Below are 12,193 nucleotides of genomic sequence, written 5' to 3'. Positions count from 1 at the left end.
ATTGAGTCAATAAATTGTTTAATCACTCTTGTTTTCAAAAACACCGGATGTAATGTTGCGCGTTTTTCATTCATGATTTAAAAATGGAATTGTTTATATCGATCACTTATGTTTTGATTTCGTAATGGTACGTAGCGTAAGTGCATAAATGTTTTTTAATTGTTTTGTCAAGGATCGAAAGTAGCCCATTATTAGATTGTAGCAAGAAGATGTTTATAAAACGGCGTGGATATTTTGAACCGACTGTGTTATCTAGGTTGGGTGATGGACTTGATGAAATTAAACTGTTAATCTAATAAAATACTCAGTTTATTCAGTCTCATTTATAGTGGACAATATATAGGGGGATCATAACTGGAGATAAATTAGTAAATTCGTTTTTACAATTCATTTAAATGACATATATACAATGAATGATAAATTCCAATAGGTACTTGATAAATGAAAAAAGATGGGTGATGCTCAGCTGGAATATGTGTAAGAAAATCTTAATGCGGAAGAACTCATTTTCAAAGGACATTCATCTGAAGAATGCCATTCATCCTTTTTCAATTCAATGGAGCTATTACATCATTAAGTTTTTCTGACACATTTCCTTCAGGTTACAACTATACGTTGTTGTGCCCTCTGGATTTCAAGATGAATTTGAAACAATCAGGGTGTACAGCTACACAACCTGGCTTCAATTTCGGTGGTACAGGAACTGACAAATCGAAGTGTTGTACTAGAGTGGCCAAAATAACGAAGCAAAAATACTGCACCAATTTTTGTCCAATACAAGTCCTTTTTCCTGTACTGAAAGGTATGAAATGTGCAGGTTTAGATATATGACCACCTGCAGATATAAATCTTTCTGGCTTGAATTTATTGGGTTCGCTCCAATAGTCATCTCCAATGTTGAGCTCGTAGTTGTTGATGAATATCATTGTACCTTTGTTGACGGTGTATCCACCGATGTTTGAGTCAACTGTGGCTACATGAGGTACTATTGGGGATGAAGCTAGCCTAAGAGCTTCCATGATTGTTGCTTCAGTATACGGCATAGCTTCTTTGTCGAATAAATTCGGACATCTGTTACCTCCAGTCACAGAATCCACTTCTTTTTGTATTTTTGCTGCTACTTCGGGATACTTGATCACTGATGATAGGGTAACCATAATTAGGTTACCTACAGCAGAATGTCCACCAATGAAATCCTCCAACTGGAAAATGATATGTTGCCAATTCATATTTGGATCTTCTGCCAAGTGCATCAAAAGAGCGTCAGTGAAGTCTCTAGGAATACCATCGTAATCCAATGAAGCCTCATGTTCGTTTATGATCCTCTCCAAAATGAAGCTTCTTATAACAGTTGCCCAATTGGATATCTTGTTCATGTGTCCAGTGTACATCGGTAAAAGCCAAGGCATGAAATCAACAGCATATCCTTGGTTGATTTCCCAGAATATCTCATCGAAATATCTAACCACCAAACTGAATTCTTTATCGTCGTAAGCGAAACTTGTCGAGCACATGTATTTTGTGAACATGTTTGCACATGCCTTCAGTACTATGGGTTTAATGTCAACAGGCTCTTCCAATGGCAGTTTGTTCAGTTCGGTGAGAAAAACTTTCAGTTCTTCTAAGGCAACTGCTTTAACCTTGTCGCACTGCAGTGATGTCAACTTTGGGGAGCAATAGGCTCTAGCAATGTTTCTTCGAGTCTTTTGTAGCGATGACCAGTCACATAGAGCCAAAGCTGAAAAAAAAAGGAATAGTTGAAAATGTGTTTGATGGATGTCAAATGAAAGTCATGATCAATGTTTCGGTTTAATGAGTGAAATAACGCAGTTCCAAGAATGTAATTAAACCAGATGGTAGATTATAGACGCGTGCTACTGAACACCTGCGCTATGACAGACCGTTTTGCACTTTACCAATGTATGATTTGTTTGTCTGGTCTGATCAGGCTGTGAACTACTCCTTTGCCCTGAGCACGTAAAGAACCGGTTTGTCCCATTCATGATTTTGTCCGTAGACCTCTGCAGAAGAATAACAGTGATTTTCACAGGAAATGATGTGAGCGTATACTACCTGCGATTTACTACTCTTCATTATAATTACTATGTTGGCTTTTTTCTAATCATTTATCATTTGGTGGTATTGGGTTCATCAGTTGGTGGTTCATTTGAACTACCCAGCTTTACAATTGAAATTTTTTTTCTGTTGATTGATTTGTGGAAATTTGAAGGTCAAACTGTTTTTGCACGTCTACTAAATAATTGAGGCAACTGAATCTTCATCTTCCAGACACGTTTCAAAATGAAAAACTCATCAGGACTCTCACAAACATTTTGATCTTTGTCGTAAGTTTTAAACTTAAAAAATATCATTACACTCTACTCAAAATCTGAATTATAGATAGATAGAAGAAGACATAATGCGATGGTTGCAAAATTCCAACGGCGGGTTCATTTTTAAATCTGGACGATTCAAAAAGATCGTGCCACACAAGTTTCAGTTTCGTTAGAACCACAAGTTCAAGTTCACGGTTACCGAGTAGTTGGCAGTTATGAATGAGTTATAATAGAAAGTAAAGTGGGTAGTAACCTCATACAAAAGCTGACTTGACTCCACGACTATCTGAATTCGCAATCGCAAGAGTCCGAGCATTGCGTTATACGATCTTCATCTCGTTTAATGTATCTCGTAGAAATTTTGGGGATTTCGATTGTTACAACTTTTTCGAGTCGATTTTTGAAGCTTTATGAATTAAATCACTAAATTTAAGAGGTTCAAATTGAGAGAAAAACGCAATTCTGCATAAAATAAGGTTATATCAGAAATAGCACGAATACTACGCAGACTTATCGAGCTACTATTTCACCTCTCGATTTTCAACCCTAAAAATTCACGTGAAGAGTTTCAGATCTTTTCAAACTTTGAATTCACATTTTAATGCATATAACTAGTAAATATTTCAAGATCTATTTGGTAGTTTACTTTCCCTATAAAGCAATTCCATTGAAAATGATAAACCAAAAAAAAAAATTGTGAACTTTCAATAACAAACGAATTTTCGAGACGACTTCGCGTAAAATCCGTTCTGTGACCGTACAGAAGAACTGGCTAGAGTTTTCCTTACTAACTTTTCATAGGAATGTCAGATTGAGCAACGGGACTTCCACTTTACAGTAAAGACCGATTATACGGTTATAAGAAGATATAGGAAGTCAACAACTTGCTCCGATGTATTTTCTTTTCAACAAGTCCCACTTAGAACGATTGAAATTCACTCTTACATCTGCATCAGAATCATTACTGTTTTTCTACGGGATTTAACATTCGATTTTGCTAGTCATTTACATTTTTCAACGTACACCTAATGTTAATATTTTCTATGAAAAAATTCAAAAAAAATCTAATCACGATAAATATAGAAAAAATGTTTGAATGTTCATTTTACGATGCGAATAAGAACAAATAATAAGAATGGGAGCTGGCTTTCCCATGGACTGAAGTGGTCACTTTCATCTAACAATTATATGATTTAATTGAATTTCCTTTCGAGTGGGCATGATTGTACGTACACTCAAAAGTCTACATTGCTAGAGATTTGTGCATGATCTAATTGAAGCGGTCTTGCATTCAAAATAAACAATTGTTTAGATTCATTCATATTACAATAACAATGCTGTATCATTACGTGAGTCACTGTAGAAAAAAATATTAAAAGTTCGTTTTCACCTTCTTAACTGGAACTAGAGGTTAAAGAAGAATTGTTATAATTTTGGACACAAGTATCGAGTAGAAATTGAAGATTTTTACAAATCTGTGTTGTGCACTGTTATGTTCTCCTGGTATCTTAGAATGCAGTATTTAAGTCTGGCGTATTTTACGTTTATTATTCTAATAAAAAAAATAGATGAGATGACAGTTTAATTTTACTTGATTGAGCAGGAATTTTTTATGCAACTGCATCTTCAGATCGAAAGTGATGTGAAAGTGATGAAAGTTTGATCTGGATTGTTCTATTTTTGGGTACGTCAAACGGAATTCTAGCGACGTGTGAATTGAACGATGGGTTAGAACAGGAACGAATAGATTTTTTGAAAATACTCACAATTGTTTCGATCGCCTCCGAACAGTTTGTGGAACCTGGTGAAGTCGGGCCTACCACCAAAATCGGCACCCTTGGTCACTAAAACCTCCTTGATGAGCTGCAAATTGTTCACAACAACACACGGTACTGTGCCAAGATTGATGCTGAAAATGTCCCCATAGATTTTGCTGAGTTCAGTGAAGGCCTGAAAAGGGGTCTCGTGGCGCCCCAGGAGGTGGATACTGCCGATGATAGGCCAGGGCCTGGGACCAGGGGCTGTCGACGTCTTCTTGTCAGGTGATAAGTACCACCAAACCAGCAGGAATAAACACAACGAAAGAATCGCGAGCATGTCAGCTCTAAGCACACACTGCAAATGCAAACAACCAGGACGCTACCCTCTATATGACGCATTCACTCGATTGCAGAAGCGCTCGCTCCAATAGTCCCCCCCTCAAAAACCTCCTGCCCCACCTAGGGGTGCGAGCTACTTACGGGCCTGCCCCTGTTCGCGATTTTCGTTACCCGAATTAATTGGTATATGGCACTCTATGGTCCATCAGATGATGGAGGGGACCAGTATACTGATTTCCCATTCGATCTGTATTATATATATTTTTAGAAAATTATTAATCACAATTTGAATTAATTAAAAAATTACTTGACACAACGGATTCTTTTGTATGCCAATTATGCAAAGGTCCTTATTTCAAATAATGATAAGAGGCTCACATAAAAAAATCCCATATAATATCAATAAAATTATATTCAAATTCCTCTTATGATCAGGACGTACAGAGCTTATTCAATTTTATTATTAAATTCGCTATTTTAAACTTGAAACAACTACAACAATTCAAAACTATACTCCGGATTCGAATATTAATAATTCGATCAATCCTTGATATTGAGTAATCTTAAAAATTATTTTAAGATATTATATTCACGTAAAAACAGTCGAAAATTATATTAAAATTCCTCTTATGATCAAAACGTACAGAGCTCATTAAATTTTATTATTAAATACACCAATTCAAACTTAAACTTTTGGGTACAATAATAAAATTCAGAACTATACACCTGATTTGAATGATCAACGATTAATAATTCGATCCATCCTTGATATGAAGTATGTAATCTTAAAAATTATTTTAAGAGATTATATTCACGTAAAAACAGTCGAAAATTATATTAAAATTCCTCCTATAATCAGAACGTACAGAGCTCATTAAATTCTATTATTAAATTCGCCATTGCAAACTTAAATCTTTGGGTACAACAATATAATTAAAAACTATAAACTTGATTTGAATATCAATAATTCTAAATTTCTAAATGTAAAAATTGTAAATCGTTACAAAATAAACAGTTACGTTTAGTTAGTTTGAAGGTTCTTCAATTGAAATTTTTGTGAAGTAGAGATACAAATGGTGAGTTGGTCATTTCAGTAATTTTGTTGAACTATGAGGCACTGATGAGGAAAAATTGTATTATTAAATACAAAAATTTTGAAATTTCGTCTGTCTTTATGTTAATTAAGTTATTCAACTTGTTAACTCATTTTGTACAGTTTTAGTTATTTTGAAATTTTCTTTTGGTTGATTATTAATTTTGTCATTTTTAGAATTGGAATTGAATTACAAGACAAAAATAAACCAAATATATCATAAAGATATTTTATTGTGGAGGAATAGACACAAAGATGTGAATTTTTCATATTTATATTAAAATTGATAGACATAAAATAAGTGTCATTGATTGACCAAGCAGACTTAAGTATATTTCCTTCACTAAATATACTTAACTGAAACTTTTGGGTACTATTAGTGCAATTTCTTTCGAAGCAATACACCTGAATTGAATATCATTCCCGAAAAAGTTCGATTTTTCCTTCAACTTAAAGAAATCATAGAAATTATTAGAAGATAATTCATTCAAGAGTTTAAAAAACGCACAAAACATAGATTTTTTTGATCGAGAAAACCATTATTTGTACCTACATTATTGAATTTTGTTGTTATAAAGAAGATATAACTTTGATAATGACCTTCTGCCCATAAAAAATGTCAAACCAAATACATTAAAAATTAATAGACCTTAAAGTAAACTTTATTGATGGATCACATAGACTTAAACAGATACCCTCTACTGAATATTTGATGTGATAGCTTTTTTCTATTTGTATGTATGTTGAAATAAAACATCCACTACTAAAACTTGGGGTACAAGAATAGCTTGTTGAAATATTCAATGATGAGTTCATTTATTGATTTCCATCTTTCGTTGACAGTTATGCAACGGTTTCCTGAATTTTGTCAGATATGAATTCAGAACTGCAAACTCTCGATATAAAAATCACCAATTGATCGTTTAATTTCACTAATGGTTTAGTCTATGCCTAATAGTGTCAATTTACTCTTCCAATAAAAATTGCACTAGCAGCTCAAAACCCAAACAGGTAAAACAATACACCGTTTTGAATTACCGATCCGTAATTCGATTACTGCAGCCAGAATCGAATCAAATCTCCTGCCTCAATTGCCTCATATCGACGAAATCTTCATTTCTGCGAGTATATAGCAGTAAATGAATAGATTACGTTATTCAATATTTCCTGGAAAAGGAATGTGATAAGATTTAATGAATGCAGAAACTCCAATCTGTGTCGATTCAGTGAATGTCATTTTCCTTTTATCGATGCGATCATTTCTTCCTTCAGCAAGAAATGGAATTGAAATGTGCATTTATTAAAAATGATGCCGTACCCTGGACAGATAATTAAAAACTGTACAACAATAATTCACTGAATTTAGTTGGTACACAATAATATGTTTTGCGTTGTCATTCTATTGGATATTCCAGTAGCGATGATACAATCAAAACACATATGAATTATTCAGTGGGCCACAGTTTTCTTCATTTCAGATATGACCCATACCATACCTTATATATAGAAAATAAAATCATTTAAATCATCAACACAATTCTCAACCCAATTTTTCAAGACTTTTCTACATAATTTTTGCAGTATTTCATCAAAAGTACGTTCAATTCTGATTCTTAATTGCTCAATTGTTGTTGGACCATTAGCATAAACTTGTGACGTAACATATTTCCAAAAAAAAAAAATTCAATAGATGTTAAATGACACGATCTGGAAGGATAAGTAACTGAACCATTTCTTGAGATAATTCAATGAGAATGGTTCAACATATATAAAATCAAATCTTCTCTCAAAATACTCCATTTTGTTGTTTGTATACAGAAAATTAAGTTTCAAATAATCTGCTCTCTGCACTTTCCATAATATTATAGTTAAGAGAAGTCCATTTTATGTCTTCAACAAGCTGAATTGTAGAACTGACGTCCACAATGTCAACATAATATGTAGAAATTTGCTATCAAGTATCAAGATAACTTCAGAAAAAAGATCAAGGATTACTGCCTCTAACTAAATTTACTGATTGTCTCCGAAAAAATAGAATATTGTATTTTTATTCTATATGCTTCATTATGTTTATTTATACACTTTTTCCCGATTTCTGACTCTATTTTGCACTCGATATAATTTTTGTACCAAAGGTAAAGTGATAGAACACCTCTGGGTGAACTTCTCCTTGAGAATATTTCTAGAGAAAGACCTATATTATTAACATTAAATTGTAAGTCAATTGACTTAATATTGTCGAAGAATTCTTCTCAAATTACTCTCACAAATGAGCCCTAGTTTTGATTAAACAATTTCCAAACGTTGTTTGAAGCGTGTATTTTTTATGATCAAATGGCATTGGAAATTTGTTTTCGACATTTTCAAAAATTTAAAAGTTGATGACCCAATTGCGCGTTTTTTTTTAAATTTTCTAGCTTCATGGGAAATGGGTTAGTCGAATGAAGCGCTAGCTCTCCTACTATATTAATTTTCCTGAATGTAATGATCTTTCAATATAGGTCAAATTTATGATTCAATGCTAGATGATACGAAAAACGTGTAGCTGAAATGAGATACCTTCAGTTTTGTTTCTAGTATTTCCTGCTCCGACCCGTTTCGACCATAAAATTATGACAAAACGCCTGTAAAGATCTTGAGTAGAGTATCGAGTTATCATATTATCCTTATCATGCAGTTTCATCTTTTAAAACAAAATTCTATACTCTATCGGCACAACCTGACGAAACGCAGAATGGAGAATTTCTCATGAAAATTAGGACATACATTTATACTATTAGTGATGTTTATGAATTATAATACTGATGGGCAAAAAAAAGTCAAGAAAAATGTGCCGAGTAATATGAAACACCATTAAGTTATTTACGATTCTCATATAATCAGGGTGTTCCTTAATGGGAGGTATGAACGAAAATAAGAGAAAAACGTCTTATAAACATGCATAGTATTCGTTACAGTTTTTATTAAATTTTTTTCTATCATAACATCTGCAGTTCCCATAATATTACGAGTTTACATCACATTATATTCCAAATCTGCAGGGTGTTATGAACGAAAATAAGAGAAAAACGTCTTATAAACATGCATAGTATTCGTTACAGTTTTTATTCAATTTTTTTTATCGTAGCATCTGCAGTTCACTCAATATTACGAGTTTGCATCACATGATATTCCAAATCTGCAGGGTGTTATTTCTGGAACAGTGCCCATTTTCTTCCCCAGAGTTTTTTTCAGGTGGGCCACTGGTAGTTGAACATAATGTAAGGAGAAACTCTGATCTAATATTAAACTTTTTGGTGTTTTGACGTTTTGTCGTATCTGCTCGAAATCCCCAGGAAAATCCAAATTATCATTAAAATCCAGTTAGTAAGCTGAGGGCAATAAATTGGAATTAGTTTTGATCGTATAATCAGCACAAAAAAAGGCTACAAGAAACACCCTCTATCTCGAAAGCAAATAGTGTTCGAGCCCATGTTTATAGGATTTGTTTTTCTAATTATATAATTAGAATTCTTGTTGAGACCTCCAATTTAGGAATACAATGTATGTATAATCCTGGAAGTTATCATTATTCTGAAACAATTGAAATGACTGTAATCGAAATACTAGTATAATATTACAGTTATTGAAAACCAATAATAATAATAATAATAAATTCACGGAACTGCAAATGATGTCTTGAGAAATTTTTCAGCCTAATGAAAGAATCACGTCGATGAACACTGACCATGTTTATAATAAATAAATATTTGAATGATGTCCTTTTTTCATTCAAATAAAAAAGAATTTTTCGTCAATTCAAAGATGAGAATAGAAAATGGAATTTGATGACTGTGAACTGTGATATTTTATAGAACATTTAAAATTTTACAATATATGCTTCATTCTTTCCATACCCAACGCAAAGTACCTTGACATACTCAGTAAAAATGACTGCAAATCTTACAGAACAATTCGAACGAAAAATTGAAAAAAATCATAACTCCGAAATTATAAGTGCTAGGAACTTAGACGGAAGAATTTTGTGCTGAGCATCATTCTAGTAATATATATTGTGAATTTCATGGTTATATGTGGATATATTCCTGAGAAATGATTTTTTTATTATTGTTGCCTTTCGAATTCGAGGACTACTCACATATTCTCCAGTTAGGAAGGTTAATCGATAGATAAGCCGATTATTGGAAATTATTAAACCGAAAATGAGAAAAGTTCTAACGTGAAGTCTGTGCTTTACAGCGCTTCTTCATACATACGCAATAAGTCGATTGCCAACTTCAGTAACTGATCCTTGCTTTTTCAGAGCTGGAAAAAGTTACTTGAAAAGATATTTGAATATTTTAGGGACGGATATAAGTCCATAAAAGTGGAATTTTTGTTGAATTATCAGTTCCATCAAATTTAACAAGTCTAGTAGTTGCGTCAGGATGATTTATTTGAATTTTGAAAGAATAATGAGAAATAAAAGTAGAATTTAATAAATAGACTTTTTTCAAGGTAAAAATAAGTAAATAAGGTAAAAAGTAAATAGATTTTTTTCAAGGGTGAGAAAATCGTATTAGTTTTCAGTGCAGAAATGACAACTAATGTATTCATGTCGAAATGGATAGTTTCAATAATAGATTCGAAGACAAAACAATCGAAAACTAAATTCATCAGTTGAAGCGTATTAAGTGGACTACAACAATGGAGTAATACGAAACCCAATAAAATGAAAATCCTGTTAAGCAATTTTAATACTGTTTAACATATGTGTCGACTTTATTGCCGATGTGGAAAAAAATATGTGGAACAGAATTTCGCATAGTTACCTGGTCACTCCTTCTCGTTGTAATGAAGGACCTTGGATCCACACGCTTAGTTTGTTGAATTTTCAACAGTTTCGTCAATAGGTTCTATACAGGGTGGGGTTGAGAAAACTTATGAGATATATGAAAAAACATTTCAAAACGTTTCAATAATATGAAGAAGGAGCAATAATTTTATCCTCAGGCACTCACCCTGATCAAACCCTTGTAGTTTAGTCACCCAAAAACAAGAAATTCTAATGGTCACTCCATGCTTGTGGTACATTAGTTGGGAAAAAATTCAGCAATGGTTAGATGCTCACTACCCTGACCAGAAGGAGATCAATCGAATGAACACCCAGGTAACCTGATCTTTCTTCGCTAGATTTTTTTTGTTTCGCTTACTTTTCGTCATAATACAATTTCAATTCATCAGTAAGGATTCATAGGTATAAATAAATAAATGGTCTAATCCATTACATAGTGGAGTAGACCATTTATTTGTACCTATTTACCTATTTATGTATACCTATTATCAATAACTCCACCGATCGACTATTACCAGAAAATAAGGATTCACATAAACTGAAAGACTTTACGATAACTTTCTGAAGGTGAATGTGAATATTATATTTATGTTGTTCAGAAATATGCTAAAAGCTAGAATCAAAGAAATATCTACAGAATTCTAGGTCTTCTCTGTTTATAATAACTATCAAATGTTCACTAGAATGAGCTGCAATGCGTTTCTATAATAGAACAAAAGGAGTTTTTTAACTATTTGTTTCGTTTGTCTTGGAGGATTGAGATGTAAATTAGTATTTGAACAAATGTTTATGAATATTTGACTGCACAGAGGTGTTTTTCATATTTTTTTCCTGAAAATCTAATTTTTCCATTTATGCTTCTTCAGGTCTTTAATTTTGAATGATGAAACATTCTCTTGTACTTCGTCTACCGTCACATTGATGTCATTTGCAGAATGTTGGATCGACAAGTTATTTATAGAATCGAAAATTTGAAGACGTGCGTTTTTTCTAATCTTGTATTGTGAAAATCTTTGACCGTCACATAGTTTTGTGCGGCCTGGATTCGTTAAATGCATTTCAGGTAATATCTGTCTAATATGGTTGTGTTTGGATAACGAGCCTAATATAATGTTGCAATTTTTATGGTGAAATTGCTAGTTGAATCCAAAGAAACAGGTGTTTCGATGTTATGCATACCTTACAATCTCGAGACGCACCATGAACTAGTATCAAAGATGAAAGTTGACGCTTTGGAATTTTTCCAATGGATGTTTCCGTGCTAAATCGAAAGATCTGTCTATTTTTATACGCACTATCATTGCCATTGCGAACAAATCGCATAACATGTTATTATAATAACTCGACTAGTCATTCCACTTAAAAATTCGCATATTATCATAATGCAAGATAATATGACGTGAATGTGGAAAAGTTCGAAAGAAAATGTTTGTCCAATTTTGGTTGTTTCTAAAATTGTGCTTTGCATTTCTTGATATTGACAACAAGGAATTAATAGAACGATTCTGGAACTAATAGATGAATCCTTTATTATTTACAACTAAGGGACGATAAATTCGCTCAATCATCAACTAAATGATCAAAAGGATGGATAACGTTAAACGAAGCGCATTCGCCAATTTGCGACTATGTCACCCTTTAAAATTTAAACCTTGAAATAACAGGGCAGTATCTCAGAATAAATACTACCCAATGTTACTGCCTACCACGCTTTTTATTGAATCTAAGCTGTGTATCTTTCAGCTGAGCATTCTTACATTTATTGGGTAGGTTTTTTATGAATCTGTTAAGTGGCCTTCAATAATTCATGCTCTTGGTGAATTGTCACTAA

General features: G+C 33.0%; 1 protein-coding gene across 1 annotated transcript; it reads right to left on the bottom strand.

The window, feature by feature from the left end:
• Positions 1 to 293: 293 nt before the first annotated feature.
• LOC123686183 (cytochrome P450 307a1) lies at positions 294 to 4,511 on the bottom strand. Its single transcript, XM_045626192.1, has 2 exons — positions 4,103 to 4,511; positions 294 to 1,738 (listed from the first exon to the last, which is right to left on the bottom strand). Exons 1-2 carry the CDS (start codon positions 4,431 to 4,433, stop codon positions 609 to 611), a joined length of 1,461 nt encoding a protein of 486 aa, XP_045482148.1. The 5' UTR covers positions 4,434 to 4,511; the 3' UTR covers positions 294 to 608.
• Positions 4,512 to 12,193: the final 7,682 nt, after the last annotated feature.

Source organism: Harmonia axyridis, chromosome X (assembly GCF_914767665.1).
Source record: "Harmonia axyridis chromosome X, icHarAxyr1.1, whole genome shotgun sequence".
Classification (NCBI taxonomy): Eukaryota; Metazoa; Arthropoda; class Insecta; order Coleoptera; family Coccinellidae; genus Harmonia; species Harmonia axyridis.
The sequence above is the reverse complement of the archived record's forward strand: the minus strand, read 5'-3'. Positions and strand labels throughout refer to the sequence as shown.

Excerpts from the sequence above, each read along its gene's own strand:
- LOC123686183 (XM_045626192.1), bottom strand. The coding sequence starts at position 4,433 with ATGCTCGCGATTCTTTCGTTGTGTTTATTCCTGCTGGTTTGGTGGTAC. Across the intron at positions 1,739-4,102 it reads CGGAGGCGATCGAAACAATT|CTTTGGCTCTATGTGACTGG; the intron begins GTGAGTATTTTC and ends TTTTTTTTTCAG.